This window comes from Muscardinus avellanarius (assembly GCF_963383645.1).
Source record: "Muscardinus avellanarius genome assembly, chromosome: 2".
Taxonomy (NCBI): Eukaryota; Metazoa; Chordata; class Mammalia; order Rodentia; family Gliridae; genus Muscardinus; species Muscardinus avellanarius.
In genome coordinates this window covers 7,720,508-7,743,253 of record NC_137787.1, presented here as the reverse complement: position 1 = coordinate 7,743,253, position 22,746 = coordinate 7,720,508, and the positions used below count along the sequence as shown (strand labels likewise).

General features: G+C 50.6%; 2 protein-coding genes across 7 annotated transcripts in view; both read left to right on the top strand.

The window, feature by feature from the left end:
* Positions 1-270: 270 nt before the first annotated feature.
* Positions 271-5,969, top strand: CHRNG (cholinergic receptor nicotinic gamma subunit; the record flags this gene model as incomplete). The annotated part of the gene is made up of 12 exons (XM_080689835.1): positions 271-325; positions 428-567; positions 777-821; positions 940-1,049; positions 1,783-1,938; positions 2,643-2,740; positions 3,303-3,503; positions 3,657-3,771; positions 3,916-4,030; positions 5,060-5,276; positions 5,452-5,585; positions 5,796-5,969. The coding sequence occupies 12 exons, from the start codon at positions 271-273 to the stop codon at positions 5,967-5,969; spliced, it is 1,560 nt and encodes a 519-aa protein (XP_080545961.1).
* A 3,285-nt stretch (positions 5,970-9,254) lies between these two features.
* EIF4E2 (eukaryotic translation initiation factor 4E family member 2) overlaps positions 9,255-22,746 on the top strand; it is a gene marked incomplete at both ends in the record, with an annotated part of 29,546 nt that continues 16,054 nt past the window's right edge. For 3 of the 6 annotated variants that reach the window (XM_080719926.1, XM_080719925.1, XM_080719924.1), the window contains 4 exons: positions 9,255-9,274; positions 15,202-15,316; positions 16,448-16,582; positions 22,162-22,266. In XM_080719926.1, the coding sequence (XP_080576052.1) occupies positions 9,255-9,274; positions 15,202-15,316; positions 16,448-16,582; positions 22,162-22,266 (375 nt within the window). The remainder of the gene's footprint in view (positions 9,275-15,201; positions 15,317-16,447; positions 16,583-22,161; positions 22,267-22,746) is intronic. The other 3 variants (XM_080719929.1, XM_080719928.1, XM_080719927.1) reach the window with 1 other exon arrangement.

Below are 22,746 nucleotides of genomic sequence, written 5' to 3'. Positions count from 1 at the left end.
CAGCTGAAAACAGGCTTCGGGCTGGGCCAACTGTGCTTGAGGTTGGGCTGGCGGGTCCTTCCCTGGCCCCTCTCCCTCCAGGCCCAGGTAACCTGAGCCAGGCATTGTGCGCATCCTGGGACAGCTGACGATGCTGTGGTTGGACAGCTGCTGGCCTGGCCCTGCCGGGTGGGAGTGCAAGCTGTCACATGACACCCCAGCCCATCGCTCCCTCTGCCCTGGACCTGGGGAGCTGCCGTCCCACCGGGTCACTGAGAGCGCAGAGGCACCATGCACGGGGGCCTGCGGCCACTGCTCCTCCTACCCCTGCTGGCCATCCACCTCGGTGTGACACAAGGGGATCGGGGTCGGGGAGGGCACAGCGGGATTCGAGGCCTCAGGGGATGGAGGTCTGGTGGGCTATGGGGGCTCTGGCTGTCTGTTGCAGGGGTCCAGGGCCTGAACCAGGAGGCCCGCCTGCTTGCCGACTTGATGCGCAGCTATGAGCCCCACCTGCGGCCAGCAGAACAGGACTCGGACGTGGTCAACGTCAGCCTGAAGCTCACCCTCACCAACCTCATCTCCCTGGTGAGCCATGGAGGGAGGAGGCCGGGCTGGGCTGGGGGCTGCTGGGGAGAGGAGGGAAGAGGAGCCCTTGGGTGCTGGGGCCCAGGAAACCCCACGATTGAGAAGGTACTGCTCAAGAATCTGGGGCCCTCTTGTTCCATCCACGGCCCACGGGACTAGAACCCGGGAAGGGAAGGCACAAGGGCCCGCTCTTCATTCTGCACCCCTAGAACGAGCGAGAGGAGGCCCTCACCACCAACGTCTGGATCGAGATGGTAAGAGGCCGCGGCCCTGCTGCCCTGCTGTGTCTTCCGGGCCACCCCAGGCCCCCCGAGCTGTGCCCCCCACTGCTATCCTTCCATTCCTGGCAAGCGCCTCCCCCCACCCCCACAGCAATGGTGTGACTACCGCCTGCGCTGGGACCCCAGCGACTACGGAGGCCTGTGGGTGCTGAGGGTGCCGTCCACCATGGTGTGGCGGCCGGACATCGTGTTGGAGAACAAGTGAGAAGGCGCGGCCTGGGTGGGGGCCCAGGGGTCCAGGGTCAGGACTCAACAGAACAGGGAGGCTGGGGGGGGGGGGCACCGAGCAGGCACAATGGGAGGCGGCGGGTCCTGAGGGCTTCTCCCCAGGGCCAGCGGACTTGACTCCACTCCTGGGGTGGGGGGTGCACTCCTGTAACTCCGGAGTGGGTGGTGCACAGCCTCAACAGAGCTGTCAGGACTCGCCAGGACAGGCACAGAAAGTGCTTGGCTCAGGGTCAGGCACAGCCCAAGCGCTTAACAGTATTAGACAGTATCAGTGCTGTTGTTATTTTGCGTGTGTGCGGTACTAGGGATGGAAGCCAGGGACATTCTACCACCAAGCTACAGCCCCAGCCCTATTTTTTATTCTTCATTTTGAAACAGTCTCACTGAGTTGCTGAGGGCCTCACTAAGTAGCTGAGGCTGTCCTTGAACCACGATCCTGTCTCAGCCTCCCAAATGCTGGGATTACAAGCATGTGCCACCACACCTGGCTATTATTATTATTATTATTATTATTATTAATGATTATTATTGTATCACAGAGGAAGAGGAGCAGAGATTAGGAGGTGGAGCCTGTGGGGTGGGGAGGCAGGGAGGTGGCTGGGGCGGGACAGGACCTGTTAGGGCTGGGGGAGCGTCCCGGCTTCTCTCCACGCAGGGCAGAGGGCTGCTGTGCGGTCTGAGCCCACGAGCTGGCCTGTGCACGCAGTGTGGACGGTGTCTTCGAGGTGGCCCTCTACTGCAACGTGCTGGTGTCTCCGGATGGCTGCATCTACTGGCTGCCGCCCGCCATCTTCCGCTCCTCCTGCTCCATCTCCGTCACCTACTTCCCCTTCGACTGGCAGAACTGCTCCCTCGTCTTCCAGTGAGGCCGCTGATGGGGTGGGGACTTAAAGAACCGCAGTGGGGGGGGACCAGCGGCAGGGCCGACTCCTCTCTCCCAGGCTCGGTACCATCTCAGGCAGCGACGCTCAAAGGCACCAGTCCCTCTTGCCTCACTCATCCTCCTTTCTGCCTCAGTTTTCCAGCCGGGTCCCAGGGAGAAATGAATGTCTGGGTTGGGTGGGTGAGAACAGACCCCGCCATCCACGCTCCGGCCAGCCGCCAGGGACGGGGCTACCAGGGGGAGGAGCCAACCACATCTGGGGACTGAATCTCAGGTCCTCCCCCACTGGGGGGCTTTTCCTGTATCTTAAAGGGAAACCTAGTAGGAAGGTCCCTCTATAATCAGACCCCAGAGGTCCTCTCCCGTCAGACATGGATTTTCTACCTTATAGTCATTGGCAGTAGTAGAAAGGACAAACAGAGTGACCCTGGGCCCCTTGGCCAGGCCACAGCCCTGAGTGGCAGCCTCCAAGCCTTTAGATTCAAACAGCCTGGTCCCCAAAGAGCCCATGTCCCCCCAGACCCGTCCCTACCCTCCCACCTCACCACCAGGGCACTGTGGAGAGCTCAGAAGTGTGGGTGGGGCTGCAGTGTTTGAAGCCAAATGCCCACAGGTGGCCTAATCTGTGGCCTAATCTGCTGGCAGGGGGCTCCAGTTTACTCTCCTTCCTTGTGTGACCCCAGGTCTCAGACCTACAGCACCAGTGAGATCAACCTGCAGCTGAGTCAGGAAGACGGGCAAACCATCGAGTGGATTTTCATTGACCCCGAGGCCTTCACAGGTAACGCCCATCCAGGGGCCCTGCCAGATGCTGCTCTGGGGACAAGGCCAGGCCAAGGCTGTGCCCCTCCCATGCAACTCAATGTGAGAACTTAAGCAAATCATAGAACACTTTTTTTTTAAAAGCCAGTGAAGCCGGGCGTGATGGTGCACGCTTTTAATCCCAGCATTTGGGAGGCTGAGACAGGAGGATTGCAGTTCGAGGACAGCCTCAGCTACTACTTAGTGAGGCCCTCTGCAACTCAGTGAGACCCTGTTTCAAAATAAAGAATAAAAAATAGGGCTGGGGGTGTAGCTCAGAGGTAGAATGCCCCTGGGTTCCATCCCCATTACTGCAAAAAAATAAAAAAGAAAAAGAAGAAGACAGTGAAGCTCTGACTTTTCTTGATGATACTCCAATTTTGGAAGGAGGGGATGACATCAGATCTCCCGCCCCATTTTCATGCCTGGAATGGTGTCCCCCCCCTCCAGTGATGCTCCTTACTGCCCCCGGACTGGGTCCCTGGGCTGCAGGTCTGCCCAAGGCACACCTTCTGTGCCTGCCCCTGCTCACCTACCTGCAGAGAACGGGGAGTGGGCCATCCAGCACCGGCCGGCCAAGATGCTGCTGGACCCTGCAGCGCCCGCCGAGGCGGCTGGTCACCAGAAGGTGGTGTTCTACCTGCTCATCCAGCGCAAGCCCCTCTTCTATGTCATCAACATCATCGCCCCCTGCGTGCTCATCTCCTCCGTGGCCATCCTCATCTACTTCCTTCCTGCCAAGGGTACCGGGGCGAGGGGAGTCACGGCCCAGGCCAGCAGTACGGAGAGTCACGGGGAGGCGGGCGGTGGGCTCCTTGTGGGTGAGGTGGCTGCTCTGAGGGTGTGGGTGGGGAGGAGTTGGAGACCTGCTCTGAGGGCCTCTCGGTCACCGGCAGCGGGCGGCCAGAAGTGCACAGTGGCCATCAATGTGCTCCTGGCCCAAACCGTCTTCCTCTTCCTCGTGGCCAAGAAGGTGCCTGAGACCTCGCAGGCCGTGCCGCTCATCAGCAAGTAAGGCTGCCCCTGACGCTCTCACCTGTCCCCCTCCCCACCCTAGGCCTCCCTCCTGCGGGTCCTCCACCTGCCAGTGAGCCGCGAGTGGGCGGGGGGGGGCAGCTGGGAACGGGGTGCTTACGGCTGCTCTGACGCCCACAGGTACCTGACGTTCCTCATGGTGGTGACCATCCTCATTGTGGTGAATGCTGTGGTCGTGCTCAACGTGTCCCTGAGGTCCCCACACACGCACTCCATGGCCCGCGGGGTCCGAAAGGCAAGGCCCCACCCAGCCACCCCTCGGGCCACCCTCGAGCTCCTCCCGGCCATATTCCTCCCCTGGCCTGCTACACTCAGCAGCCAACCCAGCCTGTGTACCTTCCAGTATGTGCCCCAGTGGACGACAATAACGCTTGGTGTTGCCGGGCATGCACGCGTGTAATCCCAGTACTTAGGAGGCTGAGACAGGAGGATCATCATAGGTTTGTGGCCAGCCTCAGCTACTTAGTGAGGCCTTTCACAACTTAGTGAGACCCTGTCTCAAAATAAAGAATAAGGCTGGGCGTGGTGTCGCACACTTGTAATCCCCACACCTGGGAGGCGGAGACAGGAGGGTCGTGCAGGTTCGAAGCCAGCCGCACTGACTTGAGACCCTGTTTCCAAATAAAATAAAAAATAGGTCTGGGAGTGTAGTCTGGAGATAGAATGGTTCCATCCCCAGTACCACCAAAAAGATAAAAATTAAAAAATAAAGAATAAAAAGTAGGGCTGGGGGTGTAGCTCGGAGGTAGAATGTCCCTGAGTTCCATCCCCCGTACCACAAAACAACAACAATCGGTGCTTTCTGGATGCCAGAGAGATTTTGTCTGTTAATTTTGTAATCTTCGTAAAGCCCGCTCAGTGAGTATTAGTTTCATTTTTATTTGCCAGATGAGGAATCTGGAGCACAGAGCGGTCAAGTAGCTCACCCAAGGTCACGCAGGCGGACTGTGGAGTATTCTAGAGTCTGTGGGTCCCTTCTTACAACTGCAGATTCCCAGGCCTGCCTCAGGCATCACAAGCCAGAATAGCAGCGGGTGGGGTGGGCAGGAATCTGTGTGTCTGTGACAAGCATCCTGGTGATTCTGGGATCGCAAAGTCCGGGACCCCAGGTTCCACGTCCAGAAGAGTCGAGCTGCATCAGGACCAAGTCACTGCCCCTGATGTGCAGACTCCAGGCCCCAGCAGCACGAGCCCTTCGCACGCACCCGTGGCTTCGGCTCCCAAGCCCGGCTACCCGAGCTAGCTCACAGCAGCCCCTCTGCAGGTGTTCCTGCAGCTCCTGCCCCAGCTGCTGCGGATGCACATTCGCCCGCTGGCCCCGGCCACCACGCAGGACGCCCGGCCCCGGCTCCAGAATGGCTCCTGCTCGGGGTGGCCCCTCGTGACTGGGGAGGAGGTGGCGCTCCGCCTGCCTCGCAGTGAACTCCTCTTCCGGCAGCGGCAGCGCAACGGGCTGGTGAGGGCAGCATTGGAGAAGCTAGGTGAGGCCTGGGGCAGGGGAGACCAGGACCCTCCGGATCAGCAACTCTGGATGGGGAGCTGGAGGAGGAGATGAGGGATGACCGAGTGTCCAAGCTGGGGAGAGGAGCTGGGGTCTCCGGAGACAGAAGATCTTCTCTGCCTTTTTCTTCTCCATCTTACCTCTCTCCCCATCAGAGAAAGGCCTGGAGCCGGGGCAGAGCCCGGAGTTCTGTGGCAGCCTGAAGCAGGCCGCCCCGGCCATCCAGGCCTGCGTGGACGCCTGCAACCTCATGGCCCGCGCCCGGCACCAGCAGAGTCACTTTGACAGTGTAAGCCGCATCCAGGGAGGGCGTGGGGGCATGAGTACCGGCCACGAGTGGGGTGTCTGGGACAGGGCTGCGGGTGGGGAAAAGACAGGGTGGAGCCAGGGCAGACATGAAAAGGGCCCAAGAAGTGGAAAATGGAGGCCCAAGGAGAGGAGAGGGAGTGGGGCAGGCGGGGTGCCACCTGGTCACCTCCTGCCCCGCACCCGCCCTCAGGGGAACGAGGAGTGGTTCCTGGTGGGCCGAGTGCTGGACCGCGTCTGCTTTCTGGCCATGGTCTTGCTCTTCATCTGTGGCACTGCTGGCATCTTTCTCATGGCCCACTACAACCGGGTGCCTGCCCTGCCCTTCCCTGGAGACCCCCGGCCCTACCTGCCCTCGCCAGACTGAGCCGGCCAATCGCTGCTGGGCTCAGGGGACTCCAAGCCTAGCTGTGGACTGTGCCATTTCTTAGCTATGTTTTCTGCTGCTGAGGTCTCTGGGAAGTGCCCTCGGGGCCATCGAAGCCTAACAACCCTGAGAAGAGCCCGCGAAGTGAGGAGACAGAGTCAGAGACTGGCATGGCTGAGAATGGGCCGGGACCAGGCTGCTTTGCTGGGGTTGGCATCACGTGGCACTGGCCAGCTCATCCTGGCACTGACCCCTCCTCCCTAGGGCACACCTCTCACTTCAGTAAAGCATCAAGTTCCATCAACACGGAGACCTAAAGACTCTGTTTCCTATGAGGCCTCTAACCAGACAATGTCCCATCCCTCCGGCCTGGGACCAGTTTCCCTTTATGAGTCCTCCCTGAAGAGGGAGGGCAGTCAAGGGAGGTGTGAAGGCCTCTCTCAGAAGAGGAGGCGCCAGCCGGGCATGGTGGTGCACGCCTGTAATCCCAGAATTTGGGAGGCTGAGACAGGAGGCTCATGGTTCAAGCTACTTAGTGAGGTCCTTTGCAACTCAGTAAGACCCTGTTTCAAAATAAAGAATAAAAAATAGGGCTGGGGTGTAGTTTGGAAGTAGAATTCCCCTGGGTTCAATACCCAGTACCGCCATGGGGGAAAAAAAAATAGGAGGCAGCCCACACCAGCTGGCATGAGCCTCGCTGAAGGGTTCAGGGGAAGGAGACGGGAGACAGCTCAATAGCAGAACAGACTTTATTGGGCTAAAACCTGTAGAGAGGGAGCTCCAGAAAGTTGGAGCCTGTGTCCACTTACAGCCCAGAAGCTTATAGAGGTTGTGTAAGGGGAGACTCTGTGGGAGGGGGGAAGTGGTGGCTAGCCATCGCTGGGGGCTATGAAGGGGAGTTAGCTGGGTTGTTAGAGCTGGGTTAAGCAGGAACATGATAAGCAAGGGGCTTGTCAGGCACATTTTAGGCAAGAAAAGGTAAACAAGGGGATTTTTTTTGGGGGGTGGTACTGGGGATGGAATCTAGGGGCATTCTACCAACCTCTGAGCTACACCCTCAGCCCATTTTTTATTCTTTATTTTGAAACAGGGTCTCACTGAGTTGCAAAGGGCCTAAGTAGTGGCTGAGGCTGTCCTCAAACCATGATCCTCCTGTCTCAACCTCCCAAATGCTGGGATTACATGTGTGTGCCACCGTGCCTGGCTCAGCTTGGGGGTGGGGGGGTGAGTGTATCTGAGTAAGACTTGAGTTCCAGCCAGATGTGGCAGCACATGCCTGCAATCTCAGTACTTTGGAGGCTGAGATAGGAGGATTACAGGTTTGAAATTAGCCTTAGTAACTTAGATGCTCAGCAATCTAGTGAGACTGTTTCAAAACAAAAAGTTAAAGAAGGGTTGGAGGTGTAGTTAGTTCAGAGGTAGAATGCCCCTGGGTTCAATCCTCAGTACAAAAAAAAAAAAAAAAAAAAGAGTTCCCAATGTAATAATGTAATCCCAATGCTTGGGAAACTGAGACAGGAAATTGTAGGTTTGAGACCAGCCTCAGCAACTCAGTGAGACCCTCTACAACTTAGTAACACCCTATTTCAGAACAACAATAATAAAAAGGACAGGGTGTGCAGCTCAGAAGTAGAATGCGCCTGGGTTTGATTTCCCAGTACCAAAAAAAAAAAAAAGAAAAAAAAAAAAGAAAGAAAGAAAGAAAGAAAAAGAGTTCCTTAGAGCATATGGACAGACAAGAGTCACTACTCCACCATGTGGGCAAATTGGGGCCTAGAGTGAAAGGGACTCCCCTAAACACTGGAGACTCTGCAAAGTGTGGAGTCCAGAATTCCTGACTCGGATCCAATTTCAGATACTTTTAGATGCTATTGACTGAAAAATGGACCTTCTTCCCTCTCTTCTTGAAGGCCTGGGCATTTGCAGTGACCTCAAAGGATGGCTAAGACAGGACAGGTAGGCAGGAGGCCAAGCATCACTAAAGACTGGCTCTACCTTCCAGGAGACCCCGATCACCTTTCCTTGGTCCCGCTTATCAGGAAATTCAAGACCAGCTGAGGTCTTCTGGAGCAGAGGCCTGGCCCTGCTCTGAGTACAGAGGGTCCGGACCTCTGCTGGTGCCTGGGTGGCAACCATGGGTCAGTTGCTTGTGCTTCTTGAACCTGTTTCCTCGTTGGTAAATATGGACACACATATCAATTTCTACCTATCCTCACAAGATCAACGGTGATTTAACAAAAAAACAACAAAAAAAGGTGAGAGTGCCACATAGAGGCCTAACAGCGGGAAGAAGCCGAAGAGAGGGTACCTGGGAAATAATGACCTCCCCTCAAGCTCAGGGTTGTTGGCTTTGGGGCTCAGTCACCACCAGTGCCCTAGGAAGAGGGGTGGTGGTGACTGATGGTGGTAGTGAGGATGCACAAGGCACTAAGATGGTAGCGGGACAATCTCGGGTTCCCGTAAGCTCCTTCCTAGCTTCTCACCGTGGGTGACTTTACCAAACACTCCGAATGCCTCAGAGGACCAAGGGTCACCTCTGTAACACACGGTAACACTGAGAATGATGAGCGCTAGCTACCTTTTCTTTCTTTCTTTCTTTCTTTCTTTCTTTCTTTCTTTCTTTCTTTCTTTTTTTTCCGGTACTGGGGATGGAACCCAGGGGCATTCTACCTCCGAGCTATATCCCCAGCCCTATTTTTTATTCTTTATTTCGAAACAGGGTCTTACTGAGTTGCAAAGACCCTCACTAAGTAGCTGAGGCTGTCCACGAACCTCGATCCTCCTGCTTCAGCCTCCCAAATGCTGGGATTACAAACGTGCGCCACCACGCCCGGCTCGCCACCATTTATTGAGGGTTACCGCGTCTCGCGCGTGGCCCTCGGTGGAGTCCAGTCCACACGGCAACCTGGAGAGAGTTACTACAGCAGAGCAGGACAGTGCCAGAGAGGAAGCAGCCTCGGGAGGGTGGAGAGAGACGCGGCAGCAGAAGGTGCAGGGCCCGCGCCGCCGCCGTTCTCTCCGAGTCGCTGCAGGGCAGCGCCGGGACGCTCTCCCCTGGCTGGCCCCGCAGCTGCCTGACAGCAGAGCCGCGCCGCGCCGCGAGCCGCAGCTTCTGCGCAGGCGCGCTGGGCCGGCGCCCTGGGAAAACCGTCCGGCACGGCACGGAGCGCGCGCGTCAACGTTCCGCTGCGCCCCGCGCGGCCGGAAGTGGCCGGGCCCTTGCCGGAGGGACGCTGCAGAGCGGAAGTCACTCCGTGAGGCAGTGGCGACAGTGGCGGCGAGAGGATGAACAACAAGTTCGACGCGTGAGTGGCGCGTGGCCTCCCCCGGGGCCCCTTCCCCCAACCGTTCCCCGCGCCCGCCCCCGCTGGGCCTGGCGGGGCCCACTTCGGCACCAGCCTCCCTCTGGGGCGAGGTGGTGGCCGGATCTGGCCTGGGCGGGCGGGGAGGAGGGCGCGCGGGGCGCGGCGTCCTGGGGACCCCCGGGCCGCCGGGGCCGAGGGCGAAGCGCGGGGCCCGGGGGAGGGGCGGCCGCGCCGCCCGGAAGGAGATTTTTCGGAGGCCCCGCCCCAGGTGCGGTGTCCGGCGGCGGGGAGGGGTGGAGACCTCGGCGGCTCGGGTGTTTCCGCAGCCGGCCGGCCCTGCCTCCGACTCCGTCCCCTCGGTGGCTGGGGAAGGTCACCGCGCCCCTCTGGGCCTGGCTTTCTCCTCCGCAGAGTGGGGACGGTAACGGTACCTGTGGCGTAGCGTTGTGCAGCTGTGATGAGGTAATGTGGCTGCCGCGCTCTGCACCGTGGCCGCTCAGAGATCGGAATTCTCGTCATCTTCCTGACTCTTTCTGCTCCCTGCCTCCTCCCTCCCCCGCTCCCGTTCTCCAACTCCTGGGCTGAGTACCCACTCCGACCCATCCATTTGGAGGTACAGAACGGAAGGCAAAGTGTTTCTGCATAGTTCCCCTCAATGATTGCGTCCTTTGGCATTAAAATTCGTTTCTTTGATACCTCGATTGTTGTTTCGAGTAGTTGTATCTTGAGGTAGGTTGTGTTCCTGTCTCTTGTCTAGTAGTCTAATCTGTCTCACCTGAAGACCTATATATTTCTAGGTCCAGACCCTGCGGTGTTTGACAGCAAAAGGTTCCCCAGCCCCGGAACCTTTTAGATCTCTCCAGTCACACTCAGGAAAGCTTGTGTACATTGCCAGATAATGAGTATAAATGAGCAGTTGTGACCTGGTGGGAAATTGGTTTCTTTCTAGTACAATGAGTGCTGGTGTGCAAATTCAGGGGCGCCTGTGTTCCCAGCACCCCAAGCAGCTCTTTAGGCATGTGTACTGGTTGCTGAAGAGTCTGTGTGTGTGTGTGTGTGTGTGTGTGTGTGTGTGTGTGCGCGCGCGTGTGTGTGTGTTACTAGGGATTGAACCCAAGAGTATTCTACCTCTTGAAGTACAACCCCAACCCTATTTCTATTTTGAAACAGGGTCTTGCTAATTGCTGAGGGACCTTGCTAAATTTCTGGGGTTGGCCTTGAACCAGTGATGCTCCTGTGTCAGCTTCCTAACTACTGGGATTAGAGGTGTGCACCACCACACCTGGCAGGCCGAGAAAGCAGATGTGTTCTCCATCCTGCTGCTTAGCTGTGCACCCCTGTGCAGACCCCTGGTCCAGTTCCACCCTCGTCCCCATCATAAGCCCTATAATGCCGAGCTCTAGATCTAAATCCTGCCTCTGGTAATTTTTGTAACTCTTATACCCCTTCCTTCATTGATTTGAAAAGATCCAGTTGTAGCCGGGCGTGATGGCGCACGCTTGTAATCCCCGCACTTGGGAGGCAGAGACAGGAGGATCCCACAGGTTCGAAGCCAGCCACGAGCGCTGGTTTAGGAGACCCTGCTTCCAAATTTAAAAAATGTAAAAATAGGTCTGGGAGTGTAGCCCGGAGGTAGAAGGGCTTCCAGGAACCCCAGTACCACCAAAAAAAAAAAAAAAAAAAAAAAAAAGAAAGAAAGAAAAAGAAAAGATCCAGTTGCAAACTGAGAAGACACTTTATGTGTCATCAGTCTCGATCCTACCCAGATAATTTAGGAATCTGCAGCAAAAATGGTCATAATTGGTTTCCACAGGCATCTTTCTAGATGTTTCTATTCTTTCTAATACCTTTACAAAGGAGTTGTATTATCTCTTTTTACAGATAAGGAAATTGAAGTTCTCTGAGGTTAAGTAACTTGTCTAAAACAACAGTAAGGGCCAGCCCAGGTTCAGGCATCTTTTGACAAAAATTAACTTGCATAATTTTAATTACTTCTGATTAACAGTTGTCACCAGCCAGACTCTTTGGACACCTGGCTTGGGGGTGGGGTGATCCAGGGCCTTGGACATATTAGGCAAGTGCTTCCCTCTGACCTGTGTCCCCATTCTGCCTTCTTTCCTAGGAATGAGCAATTGAAAACAGCACTCCTGCCCCTACTCTTTTGTTGTTGTTTGTTTTTCCGTGTGAGATTTCACAATGTTCGGACTATTGTTAGATGTTTGAAGTGTGCACTCTTAACCACATCGCCCCTAAGGATGTGTTTCAGGCTTGGAACTGAGCACTGTAGTCTAATCTCATGGGCTCAGAGCAAAGAGTGGCTCTACCCTCCTTTATCTGGTGTGAGTTCTGCTTCTGTTGCCATTGATTTTTTTCCCCCCCAGTACTGGAGATTGAATCCACGTGCACTCTACCTCTGAGCTACACCTCCAGCCCTATTTAATTTTTTATTTTGAAACAAGGTCTCACTAGGTTGATCAGAGTCTCACTAGGCTATCTTAGCCTCCCAAGTACTGGGATCATAATGGTGCACCATCACACCAGCCTGGCTGCCGCTGAGCCTACTGACATGTAAAAGCGTGGATACTTTCTCAAGACCTGCAGCTCTTACTGATAAAACTTGATGTTTGGATGTTGGTTTTCTAAATGCCGTGCTTGATTTTCCATATTCTATGTAATTTGCTTTTTATTGTACATCATTTTGTGTGTATGTGTGTGTGGTACTGGGGTTCCTGGAAACCCCTCTACCTCTGGGTTACACTCCCAGACCTATTTTATATTTTTTATTCAGAAACAGGGTCTCTTAAGCCAGTGAGGCTGGCATCGAACCAGAGTGATCTTCCCGTCTCCGCCTCCCACCGCGCAGGGATTACAGGGGATTATAAGCGTGCCACCACGCCCGGCAATTTTGTCCCTTTCTTTGTTTCTTTCTGAATCACTTATTTGACTCTCATCATTTTGAATTTTCAGATCCATTAGTTAAATCGGTATTTTTTGCCATTGTCTGATGGTAGAGATAGAAAGATGAATTAGATTAAATTCCTTTCCATAAGGAATTGGTCTAGTTCAGAGAATGTAAGGAAATAACCTAGGCAGAAGCTTAGTGAGCTAAGCGAGGTGCCACTCCGTCTGAATAGCATCCTGTGCAGATCGCCTTCCCGAATCTGTGGAGCACTGATTTTCCAGTATGGGCTGTGTCTTGGCTCAAATCCACCTTCAGATTGGGAAGGGCAGCTTCTGAGAAATAGGTTGTAAGTGATTTGTGTTAAGAGTAGCTCAGAAGGCAGGGCAGTTGGTTAGCTTCATCTTCAAGAAATAAAAGCACTCAATGAAGGTGCATCAGGGGTTCATTTTATTGGCTTAGAAGGGAGTCAGTCCGGGTGTGGTGGTGCACGCTTGTAATCCCAGCATTTGGGAGGCTGAGACAGGAGGAACCAGGTTCGTAGCCAGCCTCAGCCACTTAATGAGACCCTTTGCAACTCAGTGAGACCCTGTTTCAAAATAAAGAATAAAAATAAGACTGGGGGTATACCCGGAGGTAGAATGTCCCTGAGTCCACCCCCAGTACCACACACAAAAAAAAGAAGGGAGTCAGGAAGTGGTCCAAGGATCTTGGTAACATTGTTTCTTCTCTGACATAATTATTTTGCTATTCTTTTTATTCCATAGTAATTTGAAGCAAAACCACTAAAAAGAAAGGAATTTACATGCTTTTCTTGGGGATGACAAAAATGAGAGCTGCTGGGGTGACTGCCCTAAAGTACCTTACAGAAGGGACCTCAGAGACTATATGGGGCTTGGAAGCTAGGAAGAGAGGAAATGGTTGGCATTCCTAGGGTGTGCCCTGTAGAAGGAGTTGGGTGCTACCCTGGGCATAAGCAATAGAAAAGCCCATGAGATGTTCCTGATCTAGAGACAGAAAACTGGCCATGACAGTCTAGAAGGGACAAGTACAGATGTTGCAGTGAGGAGGTTCAGAAGAGGGGAGCCTAATGTAGCCTATGTTGGGAGAGGTTAGAAAATTCCCTGGAGAAAGTGAGTCCTGAAGGACAGCTGACTAGGCAGGGCCTCATGCTGAGTGGGGAAGTTGGTGAATTGCAGTTAGGTTGATCCAACTGGACTGTAGGAGTTTGTTGGGACCAGGCAGGAGGTGCTCTGAGCACCTGGGCAGAACAGGGAGGGGCCTTTGCACCCAGCTGGGACATGAGTGTCTGTCTTCCTTATCTCTTCGGGTCCTTGTGGACAGGCACTTTGGTAACTGATACACAACAGGTGCTTGCTAGATACCGTTTTTAATCTTGGGGGCTTGTGAGTTAGGCAGACTCCTTTTGCAAAGGAAAACACAAATACAAGTTTAGCAAGAAGAGGGAGCTTCCTAAGCACAGGTCATGGTCTCCCAGAATTCCAGGGAGGCGCACAAAGCCAGAGGGACGGCAGCATTAGCAATACAGTGGAGCCCTCCCTCTGCACTTTGCTCATCTGCTCCGATCTTCCCCACCAAAAATTTTCTGCTTTTACTCCTTGTCTTGATTCCGTTGTAGCTTTTCTTACCTGGGACTCCTGTGGTGCTCCAGGTCCGGAATCTATGGTCTCTTCCCTCCTGGTTGAAATGCTCGTATTTGAGCATGGCCCCGAGGCATAGGAATTGGCCAGGCTGGACTGCCCTTTGGTTGGGGCGGGAAAGTTCCTGCTGAGTGTATCTACGGCTAGCACTGGACGTGGGCAGGACGGGCACACCAGCGCACGACTAGCTCATCCCTTTTAATATTTGAGAGTGCTTTTTGTGTGTTAGGCACGGGGATTCACGGGCAAAGACAGTACAAATGCACAGCACCCTAGGACATATTTCTGTATCCGTATAGGATAATAACTGAATAGTAATTGGAGCGTTTCTAGTATCTTTCTTGAAAATTGCCTAATTCCATTTGATTTTTACATCTAGTCATGAGGTCAGAGAGATGATCCTGGTGAATTCCCATGTTGAGTGAATAGCCCAGCTGTAGAATAAATGGCATTCTTATCTGTGTGAACTCACTTTCTGTTTATCTTTTTATCTGGATTCAGTAGATTTTAGGTGCACCCAAAGGCCTTTAGGTAGTTTCCTGACTGAATGGTAACCTCTAAAGTGCATTGACTGCTTGTGAGACAAGAATACATTCTTCTTTCACTCTTTTGTTTTCCTTTTCATGTAATACTTACTGCCTTCTTGTCCTGGTGCAGGAGATACTGAGACGATGTAAGACACCACTCTGAGGAGCCCTCCATCTTGTCCTGGGAGGAGTGGCACCTCAGGCTGGAGGAATGGTGTTTACATGTGGTTCTGATGTGGGATTATAGGTTGCTGGAAGAAAGGAGAAAGAGGGTGTTGGTTGTCAGGAGTCAGATGCTAGAGGATCTTATTTTTCATTGTACAGTTTTCAGTGTAAAGGACAGTTGAGAGCCTGAAGGATGGAAATTAAAGAATCAGATTTGCATTCAGAGAGATAATTCTGTGGTGACGGGGAGGGTAGCTGGAGAGCAGAGATTTGTGTCGGGGGCTCCTTTAGGGACTTACGGCGACTGAGTTTACAGAAAACTAAGAGCTGAACGAAGGTGTAGCGGTAGGAAGGCGTGGCAAGGAGATGGGTGAGTTTCAACGTTCACCTGAAATGCCAGAGGCATTATTCCATCCAGAAACTTACCATTATTGATTTTATTTTTGGCAAAGAAAGCAGTCTCCCTGCTGCGTTGTGCCTCCTGGGCTCACAGGCTTGGCGGTGGGCTTTCGTTGCAGGTGGTCCTCCCAGTTTGCTGCCTGCATCCCTTTGTCCTCTCATCTTAGGCACATCTCTGGTCGGTCAGTTACATGGTAGTTTGTATGACCTGGTGGCTTTGTTAGATAAGAAAATCAGCTTATTGTGGAATAATACTGTTTTGCCTTCCCCTTTCAGCTTGAAAGATGATGACAGTGGGGACCACGATCAGAATGAAGAAAACAGCACACAGAAAGATGGTGAGAAGGAAAAAGCGGACCGAGACAAGAGTCAGAGCGGCAGCAAGAGGAAGGTATGTTTTGCTCCGTGCAGGCTGGTCCCCTTTGCACTTGAGTCTTGGTTACCTTGTGGAATCTGATTACCTGGAAGATGCCAGATTAACTCAGTGGTGGCCGGTTTTGTAATATCTGGTTTTGTTTTTAGAATCTGTGGAGTTCATTTTGGGGCTTAGAACTTTCCAGGGTGCCTTTTGCTGTGGTGTTCTCCTTCCCTGAGGTAGGCAGGGGCCAGCCGGGTACTCAGCCAGGCTGGTGTCTGCTTCATAGGCTGCTGCTGAGTGTTTTAAATGCTACACATTCCTTAGAATTTTAGACTTTATAGTAAAGTCCAAGTTGAAAATTTTATTTGGAGCTGGGTGTGGTGTCGCACACTTGTAATCCCCGCGCTTGGGAGGCTGAGATAGGAGGATTGCACAGGTTCGAAGCCAGCCTCAGCTACTGAGTGAGACCGTTTCCAAATAAAGAATAAAATAGGACTGGGAGTATAGCCTGGAGGTAGAAAAGCTCCTGGGTTCCATCCCCAGGACCACACACACACCAAAAAGAGAAAATTTGACTTGGAAAAGGGAAAATTTAGGGAATGGGAAATAAGTGGATCTGTTTTTTCCTTTAGTTAGCAAAGCAATCGCTAGTTTATTCCAAATGCTAGCGTTTTCTGCTAGGTGCTAGGAAGACGTGAAGGCGTGAGCTGGGTATTGAAGGGCTCTCGTTTAGCATAGCAGCAGTGTGGTAGCTGACGTGGGCTGAGCGTTTACTCTGCTGGGCACTGTCTGAGAACTGTACATGAATTAATTCATTTGGTCCTCAGAACCCTCAGCACCCCACTTACTAGGTCTGACGCTGAGGCAGTTGCCATCCTTGAGTGGTAAGTGTCACGGAGGGCAGCAGTGCCTTGACCAGCGTAGGACAAGACAGATGCCTGTGATACGACGCAGGACGCCAGTTAGCAAAGCCGTAAGGATGCAGATGAACTGTTGCAGGAGTTTAGAGTCATTACTGTGTAGGTACAATCTCCAGCACATTGCAAGTCATTGGGGTTGTATTCTTTTTTAATTGTGATAGATAGGAAGTGATGCCATAAAATGTTTCTCCATCTCAGAGATGCGCCAAATGCCTAGGACTGACCCACCTTCTTTACTTCCCAGGCCGTTGTCCCTGGACCAGCAGAGCATCCCCTGCAGTACAACTATACTTTCTGGTACTCCAGAAGGACCCCTGGCCGTCCTACCAGCTCACAGAGCTACGAACAGAACATCAAGCAGATTGGCACCTTTGCCTCTGTAAGTACTTGGTGTAAGGGAGCATGCCGTGGTAGGACAAGTATGCCTGTATTTCTTCACTATCTTATCCTCCTAGTAACCTGCTAACATTCTGCTTTGCTTACCCAGCTAACCTGAGTTCCTGAGGTCAGCTTTGTTCTTTCTTAGGATTCTCATTGGACATAGTTAACATGTAGGTATCGACCAGTATGAGAATGGTGGCTTTGATCCAAAGGGTGTAATACAAAAACAACAGGTGGGTTGTTTTGTTTTTGTAGTATTAGGGCTTGACTCCCAAGGGTGCTCTACAGCTGAGCTGTATCTCTGGCTTTTTTAATTTTTTTATTTTGAGACAGTTTCTGTAAGTTGCCCAGACTGGCCTTGGTCTTGCAATTCTCCTGCCTCAGCCTCCCGAGTTGCAGTTGTTTGTTTGTTTGTTTGTTGGTTTGTTTTTAAGTAGATATTTATTTTTGGTACTGGGAGTTAAATCCAGGGTCATTCTACCTCCAAGCTACATTCCCAGCTTCATTTAAAACTAAATTTTTTTTTTAAACAGGGTCTCACTAGGTTAAGAATATATCACTACATTGCTAAGATTGTCCGGAATCTGCAATCCTCCTATCTCAGGTATTAGGATTATAGGTATGCACCACCACACCCAACTAATAGATACAGTTTGAAACGTTTTCTTTGGTTTTTGTTTTGTTTTGTTTTGTTTTTTGTGGTGCTGGGGATGGAGCCCAGGGACCTTCTACCTTTTGGCTACACCCTAGACCTATTGTATATTTTATTTGGAAACAGGGTCTCTGAGAGCCTCACTGAGTAGCTGAGGCTGGCTTCAACCTATGTGATCCTCCTATCTCAGCTTCCCAAGTACTGGGATTATAAGTGTGAGCCACCACGCCCAGCTGTTTTTTTTTTTTTTTAATTCAAAAACCATTAGGATTTTGGCTGTGATCGTGATTATGCAAAAAAAAAAAAAAAATAGCATCTTTTCCCTCTGTTTAGAAAGGTAACGAGATATTTAATGATTGTTTTTATGGATGCCCTGTACAGAGTGTCCAGGCTTTGTCCCATCTCCCTCCTAATTGACCAGTATGTGAACTCAGAGATGCTGACTGAGCTGACACCAATCTTGTTCAACAACGATTGTCTCAGTCTTTGGGGACAATCAAAGGCAGGATTGGTCACTTTTTTTTTTTAAACTTATGACATTTTTGTCCTGTTTGTGATGCAGAACTGGAAAGGATACTCTAATAGTAAACATTACAGTTAGCTGGTAAAGAGGAAGAACACACTAAGGAATAGGACCTTTTGTAATTTCTATCATTATAATACCCCTTTGGCATCAGTGATATTATCTATATTTTACAAATGAGGAACGTGAGACATGGGTAAAAGTATTTGATAGAAGGTTTCACATCAGTCCTGGCTGAGTAGGTTAAGTGGGGAGCCAGCATTGACACTTGGTCATAGTCCACAGCCCACACCGTGCACCAAAGTGAGGCCAAACAATGGCAGTCTTTCAAGTATTGCTTACTAGCAAACTATTTTTCCACTTACTAGTCAGATATACATATTTAACTGATAATAAATCATCTTAATGTGAGATCAACAGCATTGATATATTGAGTTAATAAAAATTTGGCCCAGTGGAGCCGGATGTGGTGGCGCATGCTTGTAATCCCAGCGTTTGGGAGGCTGAGACAGAAGGATCGCAGTTAAAGGACAGCCTCAGCTACTTAGTGAGGCCTTTGCAACTCAGTGAGACCCTATTTCAAAAATAAAGAATTAAAAATAGAGCTGGGGGTGGGGGCAGTATAGCTCAGAGATAGAATGCCCTGGGTTCCATCCCTAGTACTGAAAAAAAAAAAAAAATTAGCCCAGTGCAAATGCCTTGTTTGTTTGGACTGTTGGACTGTGCCACCTTAACACTTAAATTTAGGCTTGCTTGAAATGTTACAGATAGCTTATACGTTGGTGCCTGTTTGGTTCAGGAAATGTTTGTTAAATGAATTCAAGACCCTAAGAAGATTCTAAAATGAATTAAGGTACAGAGCACGTTCTTGGGAGAATAAGGCATACCCAGGAATTCCTAATATAGAGTGGACTGCGGGCGAAGCTGCAGGAAAGGCTTGGCTGGGGCACCTTTGGGTTCTGAGGAGAGAGGAGGTTCCTGCTTGGGGAAAGCTGCCTTTGGTTTAGTGTTGAAGTTAAAGGATCAGAACGATGAGAAAGGCACTCTTGGCAGAGGAAACAGTAGAGGTAACTTTGGAGATATCCATGCATTTCTAACATGTCTCCATTCGTCACAAAGAGTTGATTGCCTACTTTGTGGGAATGCTAGACTGTACAGGTTAAATGGTTGTCCTGTATGAACAACCGGTTAAATACTTGGAAGATCAGAGAGGAAGCTGGACTGCGGTGTATGTTTTCATTAAAAGTTCAATTATATTACTTTGGAGTAAGCCAGGCAGGTGGCACACTCCTGTAATCACAGTTCTTGGGAGGCCAAAACAGGATTGCAGGTTCGAGGACAGCCTCAGCAAGTAGTAAGGCTTTCATCAACCTTTGGGACCGTTTTCAAATAAGAAATAAAGTTGGGCTGGGGGTGTAGCTGTAAGGTAGAATACCTCTGCGTTCAATTCCCAGTACCACACACAAAAAGATACTGATTTGGAGTAATTATGAATATTTCCAGCATTTTTCTTGCTTGTATAAGAAGGCATATATGAGTTTATTCAACTTGCGCAAGGAGGGTGTGTGCTTTATTTTCTTTTGTTGGGCTTGTTGAGTGAGTTGTCATTGGCCCCTTCGTGGGTTAACGTGCCCTCAGTAAGGGCAGTTCTTAAAGTCTGCTGTTATGTAATTTGAGGATCTGGTCCACAGCGTTAAATGCCTCGATTACTTACAATATGAAACCCTTTATCAAATCCAAAGCACTATTTCTCAGTGGTTCTTCTCTCTGTTTCTTTTGTTTTTTCTTTTTATTTCTTTTGGTTGTACTGAGAATTGAACCCAAGAGCGCTCTGCCCCTGAGCTACATCCCATCCCATTGGGACAGGATCTCACTAAGTTGCCCAGATTGTGCTCAAATTTGATCCTCCACGTATCTGGGGTTATAGGCGTGCACTGCCGAGCCCAGCTCCCGTGGTTCCTAGTCCTAATATGTAACAGCATTTAAAAGTGCTTGAGGTTAGCGTCACTGAGAAGGCGGTATCTTGAAAACGGGAAGAGCACCAGAAGTGAGAATCCCAGGGCCAGTCTGTTCTGGTTCTTGATTCTGTATGCTGGAGCAAGTCCTGGAATAATTTTATCAATTATAAAATGAAGACGATTAAGATGATTTTTTAGGTCCTCATATTCTGAGCTTTATTTTGTTTTTTGATACCAGTCAAAACTTCTGAAAAAAAATTTCGAAGTTTAATAATGAGCCAGGTATGTTGGCACACACCTGTAATTATGGTGCTAAGGAGGCCGAGACAGGAAGTTTGAAGCCAGCCTTAGCAATTTAGCAAGACCTTCAGCAGCTTAGCAAGAGCCTGTTTGGAACCAAAAAATAAAAAAATAAAAAGGGCAGGGGTTGTAGGTCAGAGGTTGAATGCCCCTGGGTTTAATCCCTAGTTCCATACACAGATAAAGTTTAGTGGTGTTTCTCAGGCCGTTTCCTTCCTCCTTGCAGTTTGGCTGTAAGATTGGAGGAGACCAGACTGTCCTTGTCTGTGAAGTTGGTATACTCTTTCCCCACTGTAGGCCTCCAGTTCCTAATTTAGGGTGAACCTCTGGTTCTCATGGGTATATTTTTGTTTCTTTCAACTGTTAGAGTGGATAAAGGTTTAGGTTACCACCTGCTTCATACATTTGACTACTGACTATTCCAAGCTACTGTGTGCAGTTCAGCCTAGCAGTTGCTGAGATGAGGTAGTGTGTGGAAGCCCCTTTGGGTGGCATTCGTTCTGACTTGTACATGTGTGCAGCATTTCACACGCTCCCTTTCCAGAGAGGAAGTGGACAGCCATTTCATGCAGTGTGAGATTAGTTTCTCTTGATTTGCCTCCCAGATCTTGAAGGATGACTTGAATCTATCCATACTCATTTCCCACCGCACAGTTATGGTGTCTTGCTGTGTGCTGCTTTAGCCTCCTCAGCACGGTGCTGGCAAACATTGAGTTTCTCTTCAGACTGTTCTGTGGGGTTATTTTCCTTTATTCTCCCCCCCCCCTTGGGTGGTACTGGGTATTCTGCCCCAGAACTACACTCCCAGCCTAATTTTATTTTATTTTATTATTTATTTATTTATTTATTGTTTATTGTTTATTTATTTGGTGGTACTGGGGTTCCTGGAAACCCTTCTATCTCCAGGCTACACTCCCAGGCCTATTTATATATTTTTTAAAATTTGGAAACAGGGTCTCTTAAGTCAGCGCGGCTGGCTTTGAGCCTGCACGATCCTCCTGTCTCCACTTCCCAAGCGTGCACTACCATGCCCGGCTATTTTTTATTTTTGAAACAGGTGTTGCAGCCAAGTGTGATGGTGCACACTTGTAATCCCAGCATTTGGGAGACTGAGACGGGAGGATCGCAGTTCATGGACAGCCTCAGCTACTAGTTAGTGAGGCCCTTTGCAACTCAGTGAGACCCTGTTTCAAAATAAAGAATTAAAAAAAGGGGTGGGGGTGTAACTCAGAGATAGAATGCCCCTGGGTTCCATTCCCAATACCGGGGGGAAAAAAAGAAAGAAACGGTGTTACTAGGTTGGTGCGCCTGTGATCCCCCTGTGTCCGCTTCCCAGGTACTGGGATTACAGGTGTGTGCCACCTCACCCAGTGTAGCTTCTCTTTCTTACGTGTGGCTCTTCACTGGCCAGTACACAGTAGATCAACCTCTGCAAATCAGAGTTGTGTCTCCTTACAGGGTACTTAGTGAGAGCATATATTCAATAGGAAAATTGTCCAGTTTCCTAACAGGATGTGAAGGGCAGGCAATTTTCCTAGCTAAGGAGAGAGACCTAAACCCTGGCTCTTAAACACCAAGTCCCACTTGATCTTGAACTATCCAGGCCTTGGCAGTGGCACCCTGATACGGAGTGGTACATGTGGCTGTTTCTATTGTGGAGGCTCAGTAACTAAACAGAAGTAAAACCCCTTTCATTCCAGCCAATGTTGTATTTGCCAGTTAATCAGTCTTTGATCAAACATAATTTGGTTCTGAAAAATGCATTCAGGCTGAGGCTGTGTGGCACTTAATACTGTCTCCAGACCAGAGAGGGTCTCCATGGTGCATAAAATTGGCCCATTACTGCAGATGAGATTACCCTGCAGCTTCAGGGGGAAAGTACATATGGCTTCATCACTTAACGTTTCCTGCCAAAGAGTTTATTCTTGTATTTTCTGTGTTAATGTTTTCTTTGCTCATAAAGTGCTTTCTCTCCAATATGCTTTTCTCTCTACATGGTCCTCCAAACAAAATGTGTCCCCCAAAGAGGAAAGCTTTAGCAGAGTATCTTCCATGTTATGTTTTTAAATAAATCTCAGATCTTTGGATGGATTTAAAGAAAACAGAAAAGATACATCCTTTGTACTCTGTGGTCTTCTCTCCAGGTGGAGCAGTTCTGGAGGTTTTATAGCCACATGGTACGTCCCGGGGACCTGACAGGCCACAGTGACTTCCATCTCTTCAAAGAAGGAATTAAACCTATGTGGGAGGTAAGGCCTTGAGGGCCTCTGACCGCTTCTTCAAACCTTTTGTTTTTATTTTTTTAAGTTCTACAAAGATTAAAACTATTTTACCGTCTTCTCTCAACACTATTTGATATATCCTGATAGGCTGAACCCCAGAGAAAGGCACTGGTAGTATTGCATTGTCAAATGGGTTGGGGCTAGGCGGTTTTAAAGATCATTTTAGCCGGGCGTGGTGGCGCACGCTTGTGATCCCAGCATCTGGGAGGCTGACTTAGGATCGCGATTCACAGACAGCCTTAGCTACTCAGTGAGGCCCTCCGCAACTTAGTGAGACCCTGTTTCAAAATAAAGAATAAAACACAGAGCAGGGGGTGTAGCTTGGAGGTCGGATGCCCTTGGTTCCATCCCAGACCCGCTTAAAAAAAAGATCATGTTATTTATCACACATTTGCTATTAACAGTAAAGGTGGTGTTTTGTTTTTTCTTTTTGGTGGTACTAGGGAT